The sequence below is a fragment of the Papilio machaon genome, chromosome 15, assembly GCF_912999745.1.
Source record: "Papilio machaon chromosome 15, ilPapMach1.1, whole genome shotgun sequence".
NCBI lineage: Eukaryota > Metazoa > Arthropoda > Insecta > Lepidoptera > Papilionidae > Papilio > Papilio machaon.
In genome coordinates, this window is record NC_060000.1 from 8,144,886 (window position 1) to 8,171,688 (window position 26,803).

Consider the following 26,803-nt stretch of genomic DNA (forward strand, 5'->3'; position numbering starts at 1 on the left):
GCCCCGCCACTGACACCAATAACCAAGCACAATCAAACTAACTTTGCATATTATACCTTCACACGAGATCAAGAGAAGAAGGAACATTTCCATGTGTCACAATATTCTCAGTATTGTATCACATTGTTGGTGCACTGTTTTTAATTCAAACAAAATTCTATTGATATTATAATTTATCGGCAAACGTAAACATTTTATCGAGTTTCAATACATTTGTGTTACGATAACAGTTTATTGTTCTCTTTGCGCTGATATTGTAACAATGTATTGAGGCGGTGCTCGCTGCGACTGCGGAGTAGTCATCTCTCCACACTAATCTTGTCCCTCGCTGGTACAAATGGTATGAAATATTCGTAGCAAGGTAACAGGGCGTCGACATGACTACGAGTACGCTGCCTCGTACTGCCTCGCACGTGAATTCTTGTTTGTCTTATTTCATATCCTTTTTTAATACATTTGTTACGATAGTAAAGTAGAAAGTTACCGTCAATAAGTGAAGGATGTTTATTTTTTTCTTTATTGAAATAAAAACAAAATTTTCAAAAGCAACATGATTTTTATTAACAATATAATTTGATCGACAAACATAAAATAGAGATATGTAAAAAAATTAAAGTAATTCGTACAAATAGCTAAATTGCACAAGTAAGCTTAAACACTAATATTGCAACAAATATATCACCTTGCACTAATACGATACCAATACGATTCACATTTTCCTTACTTTCAAATATAATACGTTTCCGCCAAGACAGTAATAGTGCCGCGCCTGCACCGCGCCTGCACCGCGTCTGCACCGCGCCTGCACCGCGTCTGCAGCCCGCAGACGACGCGGCGCCGCTCAGTCGAAGTGCGTTAAAATAAAATATACATACAAACGTTCCCTAAGCAAAATTAAACCTAAAAAAAAAGAATTCTCTTTGTATAAATAGCCTCCAAGTGAAGTCCAAACACTTACAATAATTTATATACGTTCGTTACTTCTTAATTACAAACATTCATATCTTAATAAAAGAAAAAAAACATAATTATCGTTTATTAAATATTGACTACCTATCGAATCGCTTTTACACGAATTGGTCCCTTACAAATCCTCACGGGGCTCGTGTCGTGTCGTGATCATGTCGCCCTCTCCGCGCCTCCACAACTGTCACCTCTTTACTTCTTCAAAATTTACATTATAAAGATAAGATGCAGTTATTTATACTTGATATTAAGTAGAACTAACGAGAATCAATTTCCCCCACGAGAAGTGACCGACATGAATATACAACGCAATTTATGCTATGCCGTAGATCTACAATAAACACTAGCAAAGTCTTTTGTCTGAAAGTGTGTCCGAGCCTAGTCATGCACGCGTCGGACACGCGTCAGGTGCGGTCTGTCTACTCGAGCAGGTTGAGCTTGCTGTTGGTCTTGCGTAGCTGCGCGCGCCACGGGATGATCTTGGCGCTGTCCTCCTCCTCGGCGTGCTTGCCGTTCGTCATCGAATGTCCTGCAATAACATAGGGAATACATTGATGACCAGTGCAACATGTGCTGAGATATCTACAGTCCCGCACTGTGCCACACTACTGCGTACCGTTGTAGTGGTCCGTGCACATCTTCGCCTCGGAGGGCGCGCGCGGCGGGTGCGCGGGCGCAGGCGCCGGCGCGGGCGTGTCGTAGCACAGCGTGATGTTGTCGATGGAGAGGGCGCGCTGGCCGGCGGCGGGCGCGGGGTATGCGCGCCACTCGCCGCCCTCGCGCTCCGACACCCGCGGCGTGTACAGCGACTCCCTGCAACAAGATACAATTTATTGCCACAATTAAACATTAGCGTCGCCGTAGCAACCGTCGCTGAGGTGTGCGCCGTCGCCAAGCCAATAATTTTTTCTTATCTTAGAAATACTCTGTCAATGTACACCATGAAAAATTACTTTTGTAAGAAAGACTGGGTTTAATAATCCTGTTAAGGTAAGCCGATTACGGAAATTAATAGAACTAAATACGTACCTGAGGCGGTTCTCGGCGTCCTCGCGGCGCTGCAGCAGCTGTCTCTTCCAAGCGGGCACGGCGGCCGCGCGCCGGCGCTCCGCCTCACCCGCCAGCTCGCGCTCGAGGTCGCGCCGCGCGCGCTCCGCCGCCCGCCGAGCCAACATCTGCCGCTTCCACGCCGGGATCAGATTGCCGGCGGCGTCGCGCTCCGGCACCTGCGCACAGCCCTGCTCGACACGCGCCCACCCACAACACACGCTTACAACGCGGTCGGCCCGCGCGACACCCGCGCGACACCCGCGCGCGCACCGCGCACACGGCGCGGCGCGGGCGACGCGACGTCTCTTACTACTCGTAAAACTAACTCTTATAAATGCACTTTTAACTTTACAACGAGGTGTTTTCTCTTTAATAATTCATATCGTACAGTGATCACTTTGAAGGTTTATTGTAGCGCAATGAGATTGTGTTCCGATCAAATAAATATTGAAGCTATTTCTCTTCTACTAATAATTCGCATAGAGCTGAAATTTGAAAAAATTGTAGGAGTGTTCGGAACACCATTATATGTGAACCCTGAAAAGTCCCCATCGATTCCGTATTTGGATATTAGTTATTCAAGGTCAAAGATAAAAGAACGTTTTTCGGCGAAAATGTATGTTTTTTCAAGAAATTACTTCAGGTCGTCTGAAAAGTCAGCAAACATTTGCCACCGCGCTCTGCTCTTCTTTCATATCATACCATTTAAGTAATAACCTCCTCTCCGTCATTAACCTGAAGTCGAGCGAGCAATCTCTCGGCGAACTGACTTAACAATACTTGTCAATGTTGTAAGTATAAATAAGACAGTATAAAATCGCAAAAACAAAGATATTATTTTATGTCTACAACGGATCGGATTAGAACTAGTACACCGTAAAAAAACACCCAACTCTATGCCTGACCTACTATTGCTTGCTTCTTCGTCGAGTGTAAATAACTAATAGCAACAACAATAATTGCCAATTAACGAATAAATAGTTTTTACCAAGTTAACCGGTCAATTATTATTCGTTAGCAACAATTTCCGCACAAGCACTAACTAGACAGAGATCATGTAACTGTCGGCTCGCGATTCTTTCTACGTTCGAATGATTTTGCTGTGTTTTTTCTATTTATACGTACATAGAAGCGAGATGTACCGTTGTGGCCGGCGGTGGGCTGTGGACGCTGCATCACCTGTCCTGCGATGTCTAGTCTCAGGCAACAGACGTGGACCCGTAACCGTAAATTATTATAACTTTGGTAGATATAAAAGTATTTCATTAAAGGTTTTACAGAATAAACAGCCTTATTCTATCGGAGTACCTTTAAGAACTCTAACTCTATTGTAGCTGTAAAAGAAGTTTTGTAGAGTTAAGTTTATCAGTATTTCACGCTTTCCGACTATTTCATTTGTTGCTTTGTATTTTATTGTTATTTTATGTACAAAGTAGAAAAAAACAACTATCATAAAATATCATATGGCCCATTCCAGGGAAGAAATTGAACCATACGAAGGCGGTCGCCGTGGCGGGCCGTGGCGGGCAGTAGCGGGCGGTGGCCGCAGCCAGTGTAGCTAGTGTAATCAGTCATCAATAATCTGATATTCCTTGACCTGACCCACACCGTGATGGTCTCTCACAATTTCTCTACTCGTATATACGAGTATTACAGTTAGTACACGAGCAAGCGCGGTACTATGGCGACCCGCGAGACGGCATAGCACACATAACACGTTTAGTGCCCTACCCACTTCATTTTCGTACATAAAATTCTTAGCGACATTAAACGTATTGGATGTTCCGTTTAATTTAAACTTTAAAAACACAAACTTAACTTTATTTATTTTTATTAAAGAGAAACCGGATTAATATATTTCATTTTTCTACCGCGCCTCATTTACATACTTATATGAGTTGTAGAATGGATATTCTTATCGTCTTTATGGAAAACGCTGTATTTTTACGAAGACTGTGTAAGTGAAGTGAGCAGCATTATTACAGCTGTCCATATGTATCTGCAGTGTTGGGACGTGTGAGGCGGCCGGAGCATAGCGGAGAAAGCGTGACAACTGATGTACGCCGCGCTGCCGCCGCCGCCGCAACGCGCTCTCAAAATAAACTAAAACTCATTCGGATCGTTAGCTAATTAATATAACGCGTTAAAACCACTTTCTTTTGAGCTCCGGCAATAAACGGCTATTACTTGCACAACGCGAGGCAGTACAGCGCGGTGCAGCCAACGTTGACTATTCTCGATATGAAAATCAACCTAAGTCAATACAAAATATGAGTTCATTTATTTATCTACATGTTATTCTCTGACTACCATAACGCACAGTCCTAACTACTAGACCAGCAATAGCCATTCATTTGTATTATTAGGTATAGGCGAGCAATAAGAAGGGATTTTTCTAAAGGTCAAAAGCAATGAATGAAATTTAGCGTGGAGAAATATTTTAAGGGCAGACAGCTAGTCACTGCGTACAGCGAGAACATTTTAGTTGGCGGAGCCGCTGCACGACATCACTTTACATAGAACGCGCCGAGACTTTCTCCACGTTGTCGATCATCCGCCGAACCTAATAATCAATGTCGCATCATTTTTGTTAATGTAAAGTATTTTAAATCCGCTAAAAATTGATCTTCATTTGGCGAGAGATCCATTTTTGTACTTCATCCGAACAAAGAAATTAACGTAATCGGATCGATCTACAACAACGAAACAATTACTATCTGTTATCGCGGGGCGGGAGTGTATTGAAGAAGGCGGGTGCACGAGGCAAACCACCCCGCGGCGTGAATAAACCTACTGTACCCACCCAACAAACCTTCAAAATATTACAATACGAATCCCAATAACGTTAAACAATGCATAGTACTAATGAACAGATTTTGATCTGTTATTCTAAAGTTTGCGGTAGTCGTACGTGATACGTAAAAATAGAAAATGTAACCTATTGTGTGGCCGTTACAACAATATTTGTATAGTGCGGCAGTTTAGTTACCTGGTCGACGAAGTTGTCCGCCGTGAAGCGCTTGGTGAACTCGGCGAAGGTCTCGTGGTCCTGCAGGCTTTCGCGGCGCGCGCGCTCCACGCGCAGCTTACGGATGCCCGTGATGTCCCTCGACATCTTCAGCTCCTCGATGAGGTCCGTCTTAGCGCTCCGGAAGTCCGCCGCGCTGGGCAGGCATTGCAGGCTGAGAGAGCGCGCGGGCGCCGGCGCCGACAGCGTCTTGCTAGCGGGCGCGCGCAACCGCACTGCGCACAGCTCGGCACTGCTGATGGCAGCCAGCGGCTGGTGCGCAGGCGGCGGTTGAGGCAGCGCAGGCGCGATGGGTGGCGCGGGGGGCGCAGGGGGCGCGGGCGGCGGGGGGGTCCCCTCCGCCGCGCCCTCGTCGCACTTACAGGGTGCCGTGATGGTGCGCAGGTACTCAGAGGGCTTGATAAGGCGATCGGGCGCCGCGTGTGGAAAGGCGGGCGGCACGAAGGGCAGCGCTGGCTGCTTGTTGACGAGGTTGGGTGCGCGCGACCTGTCGCCGTCTGCCGCCGGGCCTGCGGAGCCGCGCCGCGCTGCAACAACCGCTGAAGTTAGCGGGGAGTGAAAGTGCGACCCTCCGCCGAGGTCGCGCAAAAGACTCCTTAACTGTTTTAGTTCCGACGCATTCATATATATTCCGATACACTAATATCAATTATAATATCTATGATTTGATAACTGGATGCATCAGCAACACGCGCGAGCGGCGACTAGTGGCGGTGCGAGCTCCCCGCCCCGCGCCGCCCCGCGCCGCCCCGCGCCGCCCCGCGCCACCGCAATACAAGCAAAAACTAGCCTCGTTGAGTGCAAGCAGCGAGCAGCGGACAGAGCAGAGCAGAGCACGACATACTCCGTCATAACGGAACTATATTAATTGCTTGACGGAATGCTCTGTTATTGTGTAAACTTAAGACATTATATGTTTGTTCATGTGATAGTTTAAGGTTTTGTTATTTGTACATTGTGACCTCCTGGAACATAGAAAGCTGCAACCAGTAAAGTGGCATACGATTAGTAGTGTTCTCCGAAATGTTGCAGTTAGTGGTTCTTATTATTATTGTAATAATGAACACCGACCACATCGGTCTGTATATGCTACACTATACTACTATAAATCAAGTTTGATCGAAAAATCGCAGCGTTGCACCGACAGGTAATGTAGGGCGAGGCGCAGCGTGAGGGGCGCGAGGGGCGCGAGGGGCGCGAGGGGCGAGGGGCACTTGTGAAACGATCCGCTCCAGTAAATGATTACATTCAAATTCAGAGATTTCTTTGCCTTGCGAACTTTTAATTCATTACGCGCCTGTAGCAGACACACGCGACGTCACTTACATTTACGTCATTCAGGCTAAAAACATAACACTAGCGAAACGACAAATTTTCTTGTCTAGTACTACTGTTGGCAGCGCCTCTCGCACAGTTAACGGAACGAACACGACAAGAACGCCGCTCGCCATTATTTTGCGACGACTAGTATTATTGATCGTATCATAAACTCGACATATATGTATACGTATAAGTTCACTCACTGCATATAACACATGTACAGGCCGTAACAAAAACGTCAATTTTCTTGTAAATAAACGTACAGTTTGACATTAAATTGACTTTGATTTGGATCGTCATAATCAGTCCATCTGGTCCAGTGAAGGTTGGTTGACTTCGAACATGTCTTTGATTTCTTCGCAGATATGTGCTGCTTGCATCACGATTTTTTCTTCACCGTAAAAACTTCGGATAAATTTACATACTTATGTAAGTCGAAGATCGAAAAACACATCGGTATATAGCGGTACCAGGACCTGCAGATGGCTACCGGCGCTTGATTTGGATCGTTGTGGCAAATCATTTATCAAGCTGACAACGCTTAACCGTGAGCAGACTATGTTCCGTTTGTCAGACTATGTCTCAGAGAGTTACAGGGGTTACGCTTCGCATCGGTTCCGGTCCGCTTCCGCAGCTGCGTGGTGCAGGCAATGAGCAAGAGATTAATCGACAACATATAATATAGTAATCAATGTTAAGTTGACGTGATGTAATTAATCAATTTGCACTGTACGAGAATGAGGTCAAGATTTGCGATAATTGCAGCTTTTGTTGTGAAACAATCGCGAGTGTCGAGTGACGATATCCAACCAGCAGAGTTGTGCTGAGCGACGACGATTCGGTGCAAAGATCAGCAATTTTTTAACCTTGAAGAATGAGTTTTCAATTAAGAGTCTGAAGCAGATCCGAACCGAATAATTTAAAATTAAAAGAACAATATAGAAATATCACTAGGTTCAGGAAAGTTTGGTGCAGCGGTATGGTAGTACGACTTAAGCGAACAATGAACTTGTGCTGACAACCGTCTGCCTCACGCTAGCACTCGTACCGGCAAAAGCACTGGCACTGGTACTGGCACTGGCACCGGCACTGGCACTGGCACTGGCACTGGCACTGGCACTGATACTCGCACTCGCACTTGCACTCGGCTGATATCAACATAGGAAGCCACATTGCTTAATGTTTGCTGTTCTCTAACGAGGGCATAGTCTGCGCACAAGATATTTGAGTCAGTGTCAAAACATTGAACTGCAGTAAACTGTGTTTTACTGCCACGTTTCAAGATTTAGAAATAAACCGAATGAGATGAGTGAGTGAGATGTAGTATAAATGTACTTAGAATTTTTTAAAACAATGACAAATAATATAGTTAGGTAGGTATTTCTATTTAGTTACTGATAATTGTTACTACTAGTAGAAACTAATAAAAGGCGGCTTTTATTAAAGGACACATCTGAAATATTTGCTTATTAGCTACCGCTTTTTAATGCAACAATAAGGATCATCATTTTTATTTAATATATTTAAACGAATGCACTTTTTTTAAAACCCCCTCAATAAATTGCATTCTATCATTTCCTTCTGTAAAGAATGCCGAAGGCATAATAAAATACACTAATTTAGGCATAATATATGTATATCAGGTACTGTTTCATTATACGAATAGGCAAATATTTTGCTGTGAATGCGGAAATTGGTGACAATTTTTATACGAGCAAATTTTAAAATCGCGAGTAACGCAAACGCAAATAAGGAGTAATCTTACTGTACGTTACTGGCCTCAGTGCGTCAATAAATGTAATCATTTATTTCGGCTAGCAGCTAAAAGGATATAAGAAACATGAAGAGTAAATGATGAAGAACGAAGAAAATAATACTTACAATATCGTTCTGTGTATTCCTGGAATTTACTTATTAGTTTGTAGGAAACACACGAAAACAACACAAAACATTGAGCTGCGACGTCGCCGCCTGCCCCGATCAAAACGTCCCTACCATGCACTAACACCAGGAGACAGCGCACACCATGCACCCGATTACCGCACCGAGCACAGAGACCACACAGCGGCAGCGAAAGGTTCACTATTGCGATGCAAGCGGCGGACGGCCGTCGCACTCTAATTCCTGATGCCGTCTGTCAGATTAATCGCCGCTTTCCTTTCATCTCCGTCCGCCCCCTCGCCGCCACCCACTCCTCGCAACCCCCCCCCCCCCCTTAACCACACCGCCGCTCGACTTGACAATTTCATTATTTTTTTATGAGAAAGTGCGATGACAACGAATGTGCTGAACAAGATTATGATTCGATGACTCCTGATTGCGGGTTCTTTCTGTGGAAATTTCTTGAACCACAATAAATATCCTTGATTTATATTGATCAAAATTTATAAGAATTTGGTTAGGGACGCAAATACATTTTGCCCGCGCTTGGAGACAGTACAGCAGCCGCTTGCGGAGCTGCAGTAGTCATAACATCCACGCAAAGGCACATCAAACCTTACCACACGTCATGTACTCTCAGACACCGATGATGCGATGAAAGATCGCGCTCGTGTACGCGCGCTCATATTTATTTTAGTCAAAGTAAGTGTCTAGTTGGAAACTTATCTAACGCGACACACAATCTTCTTTAGCGGTTACTTTATATTATTTCACAAACGGCGACCGAAAGGAATTCAATACTTAAACTGTAAACATTATCACAAGACGACATGTTTGTAAATATCAACTTCAAGTTTGTAAAAATCAATTTTCCATAGTTTTGAGGAGAATCATAATATAATATTTATCATTTCATGTTGATAGAATGTGCGGCCGCGAACGTTTGTAAACAGTTGTAACACTAACGTTGTAGTAGGAAACAACTTCAAAGACAATGATGATTTCGAGAAGCAGGCTGTTTGTGTGCAAGTGGTATAGAACTAGCACTGGCATAATAATAATACCGAGTCGGCTAATTCACTAATTGACGGCAATAATCTGATCTACTTTCTATTTTCTTTGCTGAGTAATATTTCATTTGAGCAATATGAGTCGGCCGCCGCAGCGCGCCTCTCCGCACCGCACTGTCAGTCACAAGCCATGTGCCTGTGCTTGTATGTGTCCGTACACAAGACACAATCAGCACAGACTACCTACTCGTTGTTGTGGCCGAGGCACACGCATCGCGTTCAACACTCTGCCACACAAATCTCCTATTTTGATGCAAACTGCCGACACATTCGAGAAGTACATCTTATCTTATCGCGACCTTTACTATAGTCAATTAATATATATGTATAATGTTAAATATGTATTACGTACTCGTAAGTAGTTTGGTTTATTGGTTGATACTCGTAGATACAGGTCACTGCGGGGCTCATCGTCTATCATTTACAAAACGGTTTTTACTTCAGCTTCGTCAACAAATGGAAAGTGGATAAAAATGTAGTCACTTGCGCAGCAACTCCTCTATTGTACATGCGGCGAGGTTTTTGTAAATGTTCGCTTTAATCAGAACGAGACTAACGGCCGCCGGAGTTGCGGTAGAAAGTAAAAAAATATAATGATGTACTGACCAGGTGTTAAACTGATTTTGAAATTAATTTCACAAATTTAGAGATCTTTCACGTCGCGCATCCTAATTGTGCGCCGGCGGCTGTTCAATGCTCGCACAAAAATTACACTAAATTGCAACTAATATAATAAATTATGATAATTTCTATTTTTTACTTACGACAGGTTTATGCGCGTGTAATAAACACACTCACATATTAAGACATCCATTTTAATGCTGTACGATTATCTGCGGAAAGTTTATGTCGGCCTGGCTCCAGTCTCGAGACACGAGTGACTGTGAGCGCGATCTAAACGTTGCGCTTTCTGCCTTTTCTATGACTTTTACGATAAACTTAATATTTATGTTCATTCTTCTAACTCTATTCATTTTGTAATGGTTTCTTTTATTGATGATGTTACTCAATGTGAATTAGCATTTTAATAAAGAACAATTCTACAAAAACAATAATGAGATTTCAAGAATTCTAAGAAAAAAAAATCCTCATAAGCGGATAGACTCTTGTCTATAATTACTTTATACCATTCTGCAATTAAAAAGTCTAGATCGGCAAATAGCACATCGTATAGTGAACTGACGCCGTTTGCTTTATATCCTGTGATTGTGTTAGCATCTAATGTCTCTCTGTTAACACTGGCCTAACCACCGACACTCACGTGCATCTCAAGTTTCTCATTCTCTCTCATCAAACAAATTTAAGAGCATATATTGTAAAGTAACTTGAGAGATCAAGAGAAGGTAGTGCTAGTGGAGAGAAGAAATACTTACCGAGTCTGTTTCTGAGCTCGGAGGGTCTGAGGGCGGGTTCTTCCAGCACGGCGGGGGGCGGCGCGGGCGGCGCGGGCGGGGGCGGCGGCGGCGGCGGCGCCTCGTCCCCCGACCCGCCCCCCGAGCTGCCCCCCGAGCTGACGCCGGAGGAGGCGGAGCAAAGGGCCGGGGGTACGGCGGGCGCGGCGGGCGCTGTGGGTTCCTCCGACACCGAGCCGCGCCGACTGCCCGCAGCCGATGAAATACGGCTCGCCTACTCCAAACACACACACACACACACATACTGATTACTATCGCCTTAAACATCACAGAACATCATAGGAAATGATAATGAAGCGATGCTCACGAAGTTGTGCGCCTTGTGCGTGAGCGCCGCGAGCTTGGCGGCGAGCGCGGACTTGTGGGCGTCGCCGGGGCCGGGCGGGGGCGGGGCTGCGGGCGCGGGGGGGCACACCTCCTCGTACCCTTTGTAAGAGCTAGAGAAACACATTCAATTGCACTTATCTTTAATTGCCATTCATGGTGCGACAAGCTCATCTGGGCCGTAACAGACGCGCTGATATCGCCGTTAGTTATACGAGTATCAGAAAATATGTGAAACCTATTGTATATTTTGTGTATAGATGTACATCCTATGTCAGCCCCGGATGGGGGAATGACTCCGGACATACAGCACGACTCGCACGGGGAAATAAAACCACCTATTGCTGGTTAACAAAAAGAGATTTATTTGATTTATATTTCGCCTTATATTTTTTCTTAGATGTCTGAACAAACATTACCATTTGTGTACGTATGTGTGTGTGTGTTACCTACGCGCCAGTCTTCTAGATTTCCTGCGTGCAGTGTTTTTTTTTTGCACATATCTCACATGCCCTACATATTCTTCTCATTGTTGTGCAATCTTCTTGTTTTACGCACAGGCTCTGCTCTAGCCATGGTCGTTGATACTAGCAATGGAAATGACGCAAAGGAAAACAAGACAAGAGAGCAAAAGTAGAACAAATATCTTGTGATACCCCCGGGGTCGAGGGGGTGCGGAGGCGCGGGGGCGCGGGGGCGCGGACTCACCTGTCGTCGGCGCAGTCCGCGGCGGCGAGGGCGGCGAGGGTTGCGCGGTCGGGACGTGCGGCGCTGGCAGGTCGGCTGTGGCTGCCCGAGTCTCGGGACCTGCTCCTGGCGCAACACACAACCAAACTAAACCTCGGGATACCACGCCGGTGCCGAGCAAGGGGAATTCGCTCTGATTATAATTTTGTGTTATGTCCGGCTGGCGTACTATTTTTCTAGAATTATGATGGACCATTCACTATACCCAAAACCCTTTATCCCCATAATGATAATAATAAGTTGTTGTGCCACTGCCCCGGCGAGTCCCTCAGACATGTCGGTTGTTCTCGCCTTGCTAACTCCGAGTACTTGCTCAGACACTACCTAGTAGCCAGGATAATCCATCAACAACTTGCTCTGAAGTATGGTCTGATCGCTTCGGAGGTGCCGTACTACAAATACACACCGGAGCCAGGGATCGATCTATTATCACGGACAGGACTATTGTAGCCAATAAGCCTGATATCGTGATAATAGATCGATCTGCGAGACGTACGATAATTGTTGACGTAAGTATTCCCCATGACTGTAATCTCGTGAAGGCAGAGACAGACAACATGTCAAAATATTTGGATCTCGCGCACGAGATTACAGCCATGTGGCATATGGAGTCAACAATTATCGTACCGATGGTGCTATCCGTGAACGGATTAATTGCGAAGAGCCTCGATCACCACCTAGAGAGGCCAGGCACAGAAGGCGGTACTCCTGAGCACGGCACGCATTGTGAGGAGGTTTCTGTCTCTGGAGGCCTAACCGCCGGTAGCTTGGGCCCAAGGCTCCGCTGCCGACGTATCTAGATTTTTTATATTTTTTTAATATTGTTTTAGTTTATATTAAGAAAAATATATAAAATTAGACAATAAATAAATATGTGGAATAATTATTATAATAATAAACTTTAATTGCCATTGAAATTAACAAAATTTTAAAACACAATGATTTACAATATTCAGTGATTGCAAAAGGGTGTGGCTCAGCTTCGCCAACACCGGTTAGGGTGTCCCCATTTTTTTATTTCATAAATATATCAATAAAAGTCGGTCGAATGTTGGAAGACTACTACCGAGAGGCACGTTCCGGGATTCCGGAACAGCGGGGGACTGGTGACATGGCACTCTACATATGGTTATAGATAGCAACTGCAAATAGCAAAGATGTTTGTAGCGGTTTGTGCGGCTTGTGCGGTGTATGTAGTGTGTGCGGCTTGTGCGGTGTATGCGGTGTGTGCGGCTTGTGCGGTGTATGTAGTGTGTGCGGTGTATGTAGTGTGTGCGGCTTGTGCGGTGTATGCGGTGTATGCGGTGTGTGCGGCTTGTGCGGTGTATGTAGTGTGTGCGGTGTATGCGGTGTATGCGGTGTGTGCGGCTTGTGCGGTGTATGTAGTGTGTGCGGTGTGTGCGGTGAGTGCGACGTGCTGGCGAGCCCGACCTGCGGCGGCGCTCTCGCGGTGGGCACACGTCCTCGTAGTGGTGATCGCGCCGGGTCGTCTCCGCGCCGCTGTCGCTGTCAGACTGCCCGCCGCCACACCCACCGCCATGCACTTCCGCTTTCACTGCAAAGGCTCATATTTTAAACACCAGCAACAATTACACGGACACCTATAATTATAAGAATGCTATTTATTTCCTACAAATATAGCATTACAAGGAGGTTGACCCCACAATATGAGATTTAATTATATGTATAATAGCGCATAGTGGACAACTACATCCCGGAGAGATCTAGACCTTGACGTTGTAAGTGAGATTTTTTACTGACCGGTCACGGTGGGCGCCTCCTGCCCTTCGGCTGGCGCGCGCGGGCCCGGCGAGCGTGCGTGAAAGAGGTCCCGCACACGCTGGTACAGCGCCCCTCCTGCCGCCTCACCCCCGACCCCGGCCCCGGCCCCGGCCCCGGCGTGCAAGAACCAGCCCCCGCCCCCGCCACCGACTCCGCGAGGAGCTGCCTCCGCGTCCGACGTCGAGCCGGCTGGCGTCACCACGTCATGTGAGTAAGCATTATAAAGGTGGACGCGATGCTAACGTCCTCGGTCAAATAAAAAAAAGTTGATCTGTCTACTATTTATACGTACTATATTACGTACTCTACTTTTGTCTGTTTATAATGGAAGTGCGAGGAAGGCAGAGTGCTCGTCAGACCTGAGCTGTCGTCCCCGGAGGAGGCGCGATGGCCGGCGCCGGCGCGCGCCCGCTGCATGGGGTTGATGTAGAGTCCGTCCGCGGGCGAGCCAGTCGGGCTACCGGGCGAGCCGGACCCGCCCGAGCTGGCGGGCGTTGCGGTCCCGCCAGGCCCGTGCAGATAAAATGGCGACCGGTGCCCGTCGCCGTTCACGCAATTCGTCAGAGCGCACTGGAAATAGTTAAAGTTATTATTTTTTAATTAGAAGACAATAATTGATCCAAAAATGTGTAGTAATCGTAATATCAAAAATGCGACAACGAAGGCTTGTTAGACTTGACCAACAAGGCATGGCTTTTTATTTTACAAATAAAATAAAAACTTAAAGTTAGTGTGACAATTTTAAGCGAAACTTACTCTGGCGTCCCCGGGGGAACAGGCGCAGGCGTGCGGCGCCCCGTGCCCGGCTCTGGCGCCCCCCGCGCCCGCCGCGCCCGCCGCGCCCGCCGCCACCAGCACATTCAAGCACTGCCAAACAACCAATAAGAAATTAAATTTCTCGCTGAGCGGTGCCGGTGTGCGAGACACGAGCGGATCTCCGCACTCCCCCGCATTGTTTTCTGAGAGTATTTATGCAATGAGTTTTATTTTGTTCGGTACACGCTTTGTGTTACATGAACTTACATTATAGTTATATATTTATTGTGGTGCGCAAGGTCATGCTTATCATTATCAGCTCACTATACGACCCCACTGACGGGCTCGAAGATATCCTAAGTTAGGGGTGACTAGGTCATAGTCAACCACGCTGGCCCAGTGCGGATTGGTTGACTTCACATATATCTTTGAATTTCTTCTCAGATATGTGCAGGTTGCATCACTATGTTTTCCTTCATCATTAGAACGTCAAATACGAATCCAGGACCTGCAGATTGCAAGTCAAGTGCTTAACCCCTGAGCCACCGACGCTCATACATTAGCTCCGAACTACCATGTAAAAGACATGAGAACAACTCATGTTGGGAGTACGCGTAGAAGTAAAATATTTTTCACTCAAATGATTTATTTTATGAAGTACACTTCTTTAACTTTTTTCTTGTGCGACTTTTTTGAGAGTAGACTAGCAATTAGAAAGTTCTTCAAACACTTGAGCCACGCGTTCGTAATACATAATTTACGCACCGTGTCCTTTGTTAGAATTCACGGAGGTGTAACAGGTAAGTAATTATCTGTGCAAAGTGATGAGATCTGCCCGAGGGCACCGCTCGGCGCCGTCGAGCGAGATCTGTGTTGGAGATGGGGGGAGGGGGTTGGGGCAGTACTCACTTCGAGGTGGTGGTTATCGGCGGCGTCGTTGATGGGGCTCTTGCCGTGGCGGTCGAGGTGCAGGCGCGCGCCGTGCCGCAGCAGCCAGCGCACGGTGGCGAGGTGGCCGCGCGACGCCGCGAAGTGCAGCGGCGTGGCACCGTCGCCGTCGCGCGCATTCGGATCCACTCCGCGCTCCGCTATCTGCACATCATATGCACGCTTTACACAACACCATCGCACTACCCACTTATTAACATTATATTGTATCATTGTACTTAAAGAATACGCTGCGCCGGTTTCTATTGGAGCGGTTCAATCAAAACACTGGCTTAATATAAAGCATTCGATGAGTTCGCGCAGAAACTGCCTCAGCTACGATTTCTACCGAGATTCCGGTTGAAATCGTAGCTGATTTTAACTGTTGATGTTGCCGCCCGCCCACCAATATGAATAAATCCAAGGCAATTACAAAGTGACGGATAATATATTTTGTTTCGACTGGTGGAGTGCGATACAGTATGAATAACTCCAAGATGGCCACCACAAAAAAATACCGAACCCTTCCCAAAATGGGTACCAAAGGAAAGGATTTAAAAAAGGTCTCTTTAAAAAACGCATCACAATCTAATTCAATAATTAACTAAAAACTTGACAATGAATTAGTAAAAGAAGGAATTCATTAAAAAATGTTTTTACAATAGTCGATTTCTTAACCAAATTGAAAGATGCTGAAGATCCCGAACACATTTCAAGTTCACGGTAATCGGGCCACTAGCGCTACAATGACCTACAAGGAGTATTTTATTACGTATCAATACCTACGTATACAAACCGCAAAACAAAGTGAAATTTACCTTCTTCTGTATAAAGATGATTATGTTACATAGTTAAAATATTCACTTTCTACAATCGCTCTACAAATACTACAACTGTACTTTAGGATTGCGATCATCTGAGCGATGTATGTGTGTGTGTGTATGTGTGTGTATGTTTGTGTGTATGTAGAGAGCACTTGATGTAAGTTTAATCTTCTAATAGCTTTTAGTGTGTGTATTACACGAGAAACGCCGCGTGTCGCCTCTACCCTCACAAATATTACTGAAATACTGGAAACTGTAACATAGTATTGTGCATTTAATTGAGCATACGTGTTTCCGCAATTATTAAACGTTACTAAAACAACATAATCATTTGGATTTCATTGCATTATTCAATAATTCAAATGTATTGTATGTGATTATTGAAATTTGGGAAACTTCCACTGTTACGTGTTATCTAAAGCTACTTGACTTGATAGAATCTACAAGCAGGTAATTTAACGCAAACTTGTTTTAAATTAACTTAATGACATGGAGTTGTTTTAAGACAAGTTTCCGGTCGTAAACTTTCCTCCGAATACGAGATCATGCTTATATACGTAATAGTATAAATATTCGAATACATAGAAAAATACGAGTATAACGAGTAACGAGTCAGTGGGGTACATGTTGATGTGTGATGAGGATCGTGTCCCGCGTACTGCGCATCTTGCGTCAGCGGCGTGTTATGCAAGTCTACTGTCAGTGCGTAGGAGAAAATATCTCTTATTAAAGTTCAATAACTTTTACTATACATTTGCCAGCGAGAAAACTAGGCGCGGCGCAAGTAAAGCTGCCGACACACGGCACGAGCGAAGCGGCGCGAACTACAGCGGTAGCTCACTACTTCAGTAGTGAGGCGGGGAGGCGATGAGGCAGTGAAGCAGTGCGGACGAGGCTTACCATCCACTTTAGGCAGTCAAGGCAGCCTGTCTGCGCGGCGGCGTGCACGGGCAGCATTCCATCGCGAGCGCGTGCGTCCAGGCGGCCACCCGCCTCCAGTACGAGGTACTGTAGCACAGCCAGGTGCCCCTCCTGCGCCGCCAAGTACACCGGCGTCACGTCGTTGTCCATCGCCGTGTTGGCGCTGCAACACAACATGGAACGTACATTTACTTCTTGCCGACAGGAACTGAAGACAAAACTTTTCCTTCCTACATTCGGGCACATATAATTTTTATATATAATTTATATCTATTATAACCTGAAAAGTTGTGTTTATTCATTTGATTACATGATTTTCAAACATGACGGCAACATTTTCTATAGGTTCAAGTAGCACCGAACGCAATTAAACAAGACGGGCCCATTGATAATGACGTTCCTTATTGTGTAATATAAGTTGAGGTCAAATAAAGGTCGTCGACATCACTGCTTCATAAAATGACGTTGACACTAATTCTGTTCATATTCATAAATCTTAAATTTAAATGTTTTTGGACAAAAGAGAAAGGAAATTAGACAATTTTTACAAAAATAGTTTTACAAAACTTGTTATATTGATCGTTTATTGACCGGCAAATATTTAATAAGGAATTTGTATTTTAAAGTTAGAAATAATTTAGATAAAACAAGCACAGAGCTGAATTAGAAACCAACATAATAATTATACTAGAAATTTATTATTATTTTATTCGTGAAAATAAACCAATGAATATTGAACAATTAACACAACAGGGGAGGAGATGAGTCGAAAAAAAGGAAATGTCTCCCTGCCCGACAATTGCTCCGATTCACTCCCTTCCTTATGAGGAAAGGCGGAGAAGAAGAAGAGAAGACTTCAGTCATTAGAAGATCTGAATTTAAGGTAAAGAATACAAAAGGACTGTACGAGTATCAGAGAGAGACGAAAACAATTATAATATTCAGATGTAAAGACTTGTAGGATGTGGTCGAGGCAATATGGTGCGCGAGTCGTTGGCCGCTGTGGTTACACAATCGCAGCGGCAGCTGAGCCGCGCGACTTGTCTCGAATGCATCGTGCGGGGGGCGAGCGGGGAGTGTGCGGGGGGCGAGCGGGGCGTGTGCGGGGGGCGAGCGGGGCGTGTGCGGGGGGCGAGCGGGGCGTGTGCGGGGGGCGAGCGGGGCGTGTGCGGGGGGCGAGCGGGGCGTGTGCGGGGGGCGAGCGGGGGGCGGTCGCTCTCACGTTTCACTTTTATTTTCTCGAATGGTTTTCACTATCGCGCGGGCGCGGCGACCTGTAGCGGCTGTGACCTCACAACTAACGGTCTCAAGGTGAACCAACAAACTTGCTTCCATTGAATACATCTATAGTAACTTAATTATCCTACAATGTACAATGCTATACATTTCCTTCATATAGAGCTTGTTTCCTATGTTCATCGATAGTTGAATGTGTGATCGCTCCACTATTTTTATATAATCGCTTATCTCAATTACATTTTTCCATAAAAGAACCCTCTCCCAGACGAAACCCCGCCTCCGCCATACATACAAATATCAAGTGGATTTTTCTACTTGCTTTGTAGATCTTGAAGCGTTATCGATCACAGTGTTGACAAATGTGCGCAATGCGTCAAGTAACTTACAGCATTTTTAATTAATTTCCTTAAGCTTAAAGTAGATGCAATGATGTCTTCAAGTAGGCTAATGCGAGCTTACGAAATATAAGTGCAATAATAGACGGCTCCGGTCTCTCTATAACAAAGCGTATACAGTGTTTTAATTCCAAAAGTCTTTTATTGTGGAGAAGAATGGTTGTTGTTCTTCGAGCAATACACTTTCGTAATCGGAAGTTAATGTAACGAAAGTTGTAAACTAGGTCGAGTCGTGGTGGATATTTTATAACACACGTAATATATAATTATTATAAGCAAATAAAAAGCCACTTTCTGGGCTCAGTCGTTGTTACTCAAACATATCGTATACGATGAGATATTCATTAAGTACATAATATTATTAAGGGGGGGGGGCCAAAATAACGTACCGATCTCTTAAAAATTCTTGCACTGCGTCCACAGTGTGCTCACAAATTAAATACTAACTAAAATGCCAAAGATACAAAAAAATAATAATTGTGAGTTAAGCTCTAGAGACCAAGGACTAAGGGTCAGGGAGTGATCCTCTTAGTAAAGCTTTGTCAAAGCTAAAAAACAGTGTTTCCCTGCACCGTACCCGCCGACCGGCAACACCCACCACACTCTGCGACCGCAGTCCATGTGTCCCTTCAATAGACTTCAACGAGCAACATTCAACGATTCGAGTGACTTATTAAGCATTATGTTTCCGTGTTAACACAAGCCGCTTCCCACGACTATGTCCGCGTTTCATGCCAGGTAAAAAATCTAAAACAAACTTCCAACGTCCACTTTACAGAATTTTTGAATTTTTAAAAATACCCAAGTCATAACAAAACAAGACAAACATTTTTACAGTAAAATAAGAATTTAATGACGAAACGTTACCGCCCGGTGCCGGCGCAGGATGCAACTTTAACTTTCTGGTATCTCTTATTCTTCTTACTCTTCTTGGCGAACAGTTTTGTTGTGCCGCGCGTGCACCGCTCCATGTTGCTCAGGGTCATCGTGGAAAGTCACTCAAAACATTCGAAACCGAAATTAAAAACTAACTTTCACATAGAACCACACGACTGAACGGAAACATAAGATGGGATGGGATGCAAGAAATGACGAACACATTTTGCTTAACAAAAGGAGAGTCATTGTACGAGGACGGTCGATTTGAAAAAACCTAGTACACACTGATTGTGACCACAAAAATCGATTATCAAAAATAGTAATCAGTCACAAGTGAAGCGCGCGGAACTGCCTCTCGCCTCCGGAGCACTGCGCGTGCGTCGAGAGACGATGGCGGGCGAAGCGGGGAGGGAATGTCCCCCGACGGCGAACACGGCGCGGCGTGCGACGCCGGCTTGTTGGTCACTAAATTACAATCTCTATTCAATTCGTTTTCTTTTCTAATAGTTTAATATTTTAAGTACATACTTATATTTATAATAAGCTAGTGTTGCAGCAGGAGGCGCAGTACGTCGCAGTCGCTCACAAGGGTAAGTTCTAAATTGTAATTAAGAGTTTCAACTTCAGCTGTCGTTACAATAATTTCGAAATTCCAAAAACAAAACAAATTAATTCGAAAAAGAAGAAAGGTAAATCCCATGTCACGTGCCGGCGGCAAATCCTAATAATTTGATAATACCTCACAACAAATCTTTTGTCTCTGAACAACACCAACGTCATCATTACATTTTTAGGAGATTATATAAATGTTAAACAATATATACATACGTATTTACGGCTGTTATATTCACACATAATTGTTCCGAGCTATTAATGATCTAGTGGTGGCAATAATTTCCTACGTACACCTAATTTATGTTTAAAGTACAAAACTGATAACAAATAAAGAATCAGCACAAATAATTATATCAACTTCTTTGTAATTCTCGATAAGATGTTACAACCAGAGTGAGTACAGAGCGAGGCGAGGCGAGGCGAGGCGGGGCTCAGAGAAAACATCGCAACAATTACACGTTGCTTTTCTTTGCGTATTTTCCCATCGTTTCTATCCGACACTAGATGGCACTGAAAGAAATCCGCCTATTGTAAGATAATGAATTACGACAAAAAAATAAGAAAACACGATCGATTTTTATTTTCACCAATCAGATCAAATATCTTAACAAAATTGCAAAACTTTTTTTGTTTTGACTTCAATGTTTAAAAAACTAACACTTGACTGCGATTAAATTATTCAAACTTTCGTGAGACATTATCACTAACTTATATAGAAACGGTTAAAACACTCATGTATACATATATATCTGGTGTCGTCACCGACTAGTTTCGAGCCCTTCGGGGGCCCTTCATTAGGGTGAGTGGGACTGGTATTATTTCGCGGACGCGGCCCGTCTCTCATGAACGTCCATAGTAAATAGTAATAGTCGATGGTAATGTTGAAGACACTCTCTTCATAACTGGACGGAAATAGTTTCTACCGTAAATTCTTTATATCCCATGTCCACAGGACATTGCAAACTTTATATATAATTTTTACAATTTAAATTGATCTTCAATTATAATATTATATTATCTGTAATCATGATGAATACAAAATTACTGCCAATGATCTTGTTACCATCTTCCTACCGTCTTCGAACCAATACGTGATAATGTATGCAGAAAGTGGAGTGCAAAGCAGCGCACGATGTGCTGCCATTTAGATCGGAACGCGCAACAAAACAATACCGCAACTGACGCTACTTATCTAACGTTAATTAATCTCTAACAGCTCGATAGTGAGCACCGCCTCCGCCGACAATTTACTACGATCTCCTCAGCAACGGGTATCTGCACAAACCCCGTTACAAGAAAATATTATTACAGATATATTTTACCTGCTAAGATGCATTCATGCACAATTGATGCAATAAGTTAAAGAATAAAGTTAGGGTTAGTGTGCAGCGACAGCGGTCCTTCAAATGTGCCGATCTATCTCGGCTCATATGTGTTTCTCTTGAAAACGGGAAAGTTATTATATTGCGATGACATACTTTAGACGAGCGGTGCAACAGTACGACAGCAGAATGTAATGGCACGTAATTACTCTGTGGCAAGCGGCAAACGGCGGAATGCGGCCGCGCGGCCACGGAGCTGCCGTAGCTCACGCTTCTTCTAGTGGTGGCGTCATTTGAACATTATTATTACAATTTCTCTTCAAGTGACAGAGACGCAGCGACTACTACTGCTGCTGCTGGCGACGGCCACCTTCTAATCATGCTTGATAAAAAGAACTTTCGAGAACTGGCTGTAAATCCAGCTAATTTAAATGTTGACATGAGACCGATAAGGATAACATTTTTATAAAAGTTATATTTACGTGTAGTAAATTTAAAATTAGGTTAAAGAACTCTGGAGCGCTTTCAGCACTGGCCTACCTGAGGGCGCTCGCCGCAGCCGCCGCCGCCGAGACGGTCTTGCAATGCTTCAGGCGGGCGGAGAAGGCGCGCAGAGGACGCTCACGTCGCGGACAAGTCGCCATCTTGCTTATATTATTTTTTTTAAAACATTACACGTGTTTTTTGTTCGTATTTCTATGAATATTAATATCACTTCACTCGCACAACAGAATACAGTACTGAATACAGAAACTATTCGATGCCAAACGAAACTTTTGCTCTAAACAAATAAATTAAATAAATAAGTAATGATGAATATAAGGATGTTATGTCAGTCGGTATTATCTGATCGCATCGCATCTGTCTGACAAGTAAAGTACAACTTTGAAGCACTTACAGCAAAGTCCCTCTAAAACTACTAATGTAAAATTATGTACGTCATGAATTAGAACATATTATGAAGATACTCTATTCAAACTTTTTTTTATAAGAGAAGGGGGAAAACGAGCAGCGGGAACACCAAGGTGTTCATCGACGCCCATTGACATCTGCAATACCAGAGGATTCACAGATGCGTTGCCGGCCTTTGAGATGGTGTTACGTAACTTCCTACTCTATTAAAACTTAAAACATTATAAGATAACTGATATAAAAAATGAACGCAAGAACAACAAAATGCGACTTATATTCTAAACATGTAAAACGTAAGATGTGGCAGGGGTTAAAATAACTCAACTAAAAGCTTGTCGATCGTCGGCGCGAGGCTGCTGGTGCGGCTGACACTGCGCGCTCCGGCACTCGCGGCTATTCGCCGCCGCACGCGCTAAGCACTGAGCCGAGTGCTCCACCTTCGTGCCGGCGCCGGCACCTGCGCCCGACCGCTCGTGATTAAACTCGTGGCCGTAATCATAAGAGGAGCGGACGTAGTTCTATCTTATTGGATCGTATAAACTGTACTCTAATTATAATCTTTCTGCTTTAACATTTCAAAGTGTAATGTGCTACTCGTACTTAGGTATCTCGGCGCTGAATGTATACATTGACGCGTCTGATGCTTGCTCGGCTGCCATGATAGCAATACATGCGCAGTGCAACATTAATATTTTATACGTTAGGTTGATCGAGGTAATCGTCCGCTGTCGCCGGCCGCTGTGGGCTACGTCTGCGACCTACATGTCCAACATTTGAATAATCATGTTGTTAATGCTCTGTTAACATTATTTTCCCGGAAGCTTTCAACAAATTCCTTAATCCTCACATCTAATTTAAGAGAAAATACTCTTCATAATTTACATACAACATAAGTATTGAATAGAAAAGAGATTCAAGAATATCATCATGAAACAGTCGCTGATGTTACCATTAGGCAATTTAAATTGATTTTATAATTTTTAACTTTGCAAATTTATGAAAAGAAAGACACTTGTTTAGATGAGTTAAAGTTTCGTTAATAATTACACAGTTTGTTACATATTATTGTGTGCGAGGTGCGCAGGCGCAATCTGCTCCAGCGACCAGATCACGCGAGCGATCAGAGATTAGAGTATGTAAGTAAATTTGCGCCAGCGACGCGAATGCGATGTAGGCATACTCGAGCGCAGCTTGCCGCCACTCGCAATTAATTCCGTAACGCTTTCACCGCGCGCATGTGCCTGCGACTGCGCCCCCAGTACCTAATACTATTCACATTAATGTTTAAAAATTAAAAAAAAAACATACTATCGGAATCCAATATTTTCCCCCAGACTAAAGTTGTAATGAATAATCGCAATAATCAAAATAGTCGCATCGACCTAACAAGGTTATTACGAATCGAATGGTGTAACTTCGTTGTGGAGAATTTATATTATTTTTTTTTTTTGTAAAAGAGCTATTTATTCATAAAATAGTTATTAAAAATATAAATTTTCTATTTATGTCTTCACAACTCGATAACCAAAAGGATTGGCTTTGACATGCGTTTTGTTACAATTACAGTCCTCAAGAGGCGAGCGGCGAAGACAGCAAAAAATAACAGACAGCAATATAATATCTTTCTGAGCAAGCCGCGGCCACCACCACCACCGCTCTACTGCGCGCGCTAATGGCGCGTGTCGGAAATTAAGTACTTAACGCAACTGTTATCAAATGCAGAATACATATTATGTTCAATCACTTGAAGAAACTGATAATTTTTATTAACAACTAAAATATATCTGTGAATGTTCTCTGACAGCATGAAACGTGCAGCAGGTGAAGGCGCAGACTCACTTGACGTCCGGCGTGGTGGTGGCCAGCAGGCGCACGCAGTCGAGGCAGCCGCGCGCCGCTGCGTAGTGCAGCGCCAGCGCGCCGCCCGGCATGCCTCCCGAGCTCGCGCCGCGCCCGACGCACCCAGCCCGCAGCCCGCTCCTGCAAAACAACACAGCATGTCATACTATTACCATACATACTATTATGCACCGAGACTATTTTTGCTGCTATTACATTTAAAATATAAAAAAAGATCTAGTCTCTCTCGCGTTCTACGAATTCAAACTCTACTTTCAATTGAAACACTGTTATAAACTCTAATTTACCTTCTTAAATCATTATGATATCATTTGTGGGTAATAATCAATTCGAAAGCCAACAACAATGTGGGGCCCAAAAATAGCAAATTTTCCTGAGGTTTAATTTAGAAATCATAACATTTAATTGAAATTCAAGAACTTTGGACATCCTCGAACAAAAGACATCAACGCGTTAGCGAGACGCCATTTAAAAGCGAGCGACGCTGATCTGCACTAACGTGACCCCCCTCGCCTTAGCGATATATTCTAGTTGCTGCTACTGTTGGCCAACAGATGGCGGTAAAACCAATACAATATTCAACTTCAATTAAAATACGTAATCCTTAAGATGTAATTACTATGTACTGAAAATTATTACCTTTTTGTGTTATACCTATCATATATCTTAAACAAAAACAAAGGCTTATTGAAACCACGTTATTTATTAATTAGTCGTGTTTTAGAAACAAATAAGGCAAACCTCAGCGAGCCGAGTACGCTATAACCTTTGCGGACCATTTGTTACCCAAATAGGACCCTTTATTGCTGTAATTGCTCGTTTGGTAAAAAATATAAAAAAGTATACTATAAATAATAATAAATGTGATTAATTGTAACTCAAATATTTTTCAAGATACCAAGTTACTGAGATGAGAGGACACGCCGAGAACTTTAACACAGCGGCATATATATTTATTGAACATATGTCGCACATGAGCTCTGTACACTCGTGTCTCTCACGGCGCGACATACGGCAACATAACGCACAACAGTAATTGACACGGCGCCTTCCGGCCGCGCTCATGCGTTGTGTCAATCGGGGTCCGCATCGGCATTGTCTCCGGGCGCAGTGTTACGGTCAACAGTCGCAGCGGTGAGTCAGCCGCTCCGCTGGACATTCCCACCTCATTATTCTAATTTTTGGCGAGATACTATTATCGTGAACTCACTCTCACAGTAGTTTTGCGACTTTGTTGTAATCGAAAAACAAGCAGATAGTTTTCATTAGTTTTTCATGATTTATGCTACAAATGTTTTAAATATCCACAGACAGGTTGGCGTAAACTTTCGAGAGATCCTGATCCAACTAAATACGATTCGGAAAGAAAACGTCAAGTTTCCTTCAATACAGGAACATAATGTTACTTATAATACAGTAAAACATAATACATATTACGAGATAATATAGGAAGAATATAATATGGGATGGAAAAGACGTTCAGCAAAATAAATTGAAATTTAAGTTACACCGACAAGGTCGTATTAAATCGCTTTAATTTTATTTTATTTATGTACTGCATTATTACTTTAATAGCAACAACAAATAAATTTTGTGAAGCGATACTTTAAAAATGTCTTATTTAGCCGTTTTTCTGAGATACAAACCTAAAATTGCCAGCGCGCAAAGCGACGTTCAGCATATCGACGTCCTGCGCGTTGTCGTGGCACAGCGCGATCGTGGCGTTGCGCGCCTCAAGCACGTCGCCCCGCGTCCGGCCTGCACTGTCCCGGGACCGCGACCCGAAGCTGGCGGTGTCCGGGGTGGCCCGCGGGAATCGTCGCGCCGGCACGCCCGCGCACTGCGCCGCCGCCGTTTTACGCAACCGACTTTTCACGTAGCGGCGCATGCGTAGGGACAGCATGACGCGAATCCTGATGTGCCGCTTGATGTTGCCATCGCAGCGCATCTGTTCCTTCAACCTCCTGCTCCCCCCGCCACGTGGCGCGTCCTTGCCCCGCCTAGATAACGGTGCGAGTTCGTGCGGGCTCGCGAAGTAATCGATGTTGTTATTCTTCCACGCCTTGCTGAGCGACCAGTTCTCACCGCACGACGAGCTTCTACCCGAATGTTGTATGGGCTTTTCGTAAACGTCCTCCTCAAAGGCCAGCATGTGGCGCGATATGAGGAAGTTGTCGATGTTTCTTTTCATCGTACTATCACCGGAGCTCGAAGTCGTCGTCAGGAAGTGGACGTTCGATACGAGAGCGTCTGAGGCCATAGTCTTTTTATCACATTTGAGTGTCGGCGGCTGCGGGCGCTTATGTTTCCGCCTAGCCATGGCCACGACTCGCCTTCTCAGAGCGGCCATGTTGGTGAGCTCGGTGCTGAGGAAGGGCCCCCTGCGCTTGTCCGACATGTCGGGCGTCATGTCGGGCGACCAGGCGCCGTGCTCTGCGCAGCTGCACAACTCTCTCAGCAGGCGCCCGATTGTGTTACAATCGTCTTTTGACCGTCCTTTAGGCATTTTTCCATATTTCCAGCAGAACTTTTTTTTCAAAAAACTTTTCATTAAATTTTAATACTAGCAAATA

General features: G+C 44.3%; 1 protein-coding gene across 1 annotated transcript; it reads right to left on the reverse strand.

Annotated features, from left to right (window-relative positions):
• Positions 1–802: 802 nt before the first annotated feature.
• On the reverse strand, positions 803–26,803 carry LOC106713126 (espin). The gene is made up of 15 exons (XM_045681342.1): positions 25,877–26,803; positions 24,210–24,350; positions 16,988–17,171; positions 15,246–15,428; positions 14,337–14,447; positions 13,940–14,150; positions 13,560–13,769; positions 13,230–13,353; positions 11,760–11,864; positions 11,035–11,164; positions 10,689–10,941; positions 5,006–5,571; positions 1,996–2,204; positions 1,583–1,779; positions 803–1,495 (listed from the first exon to the last, which is right to left on the reverse strand). The coding sequence occupies exons 1-15, from the start codon at positions 26,734–26,736 to the stop codon at positions 1,386–1,388; spliced, it is 3,594 nt and encodes a 1,197-aa protein (XP_045537298.1). The 5' UTR covers positions 26,737–26,803; the 3' UTR covers positions 803–1,385.

What these genes read in the sequence shown, in the direction of transcription:
- LOC106713126 (XM_045681342.1), bottom strand. Translation starts at nt 26,736, where the DNA reads ATGCCTAAAGGACGGTCAAAAGACGATTGTAACACAATCGGGCGCCTG. An exon ending in GTTCCCCCGGGGACGCCAGA is followed by an intron (nt 14,151 to 14,336) that starts GTAAGTTTCGCT and finishes AACTATTTCCAG; the next exon opens with TGCGCTCTGACGAATTGCGT. An exon ending in CGCACAAGGCGCACAACTTC is followed by an intron (nt 10,942 to 11,034) that starts GTGAGCATCGCT and finishes TGTTTGGAGTAG; the next exon opens with GCGAGCCGTATTTCATCGGC.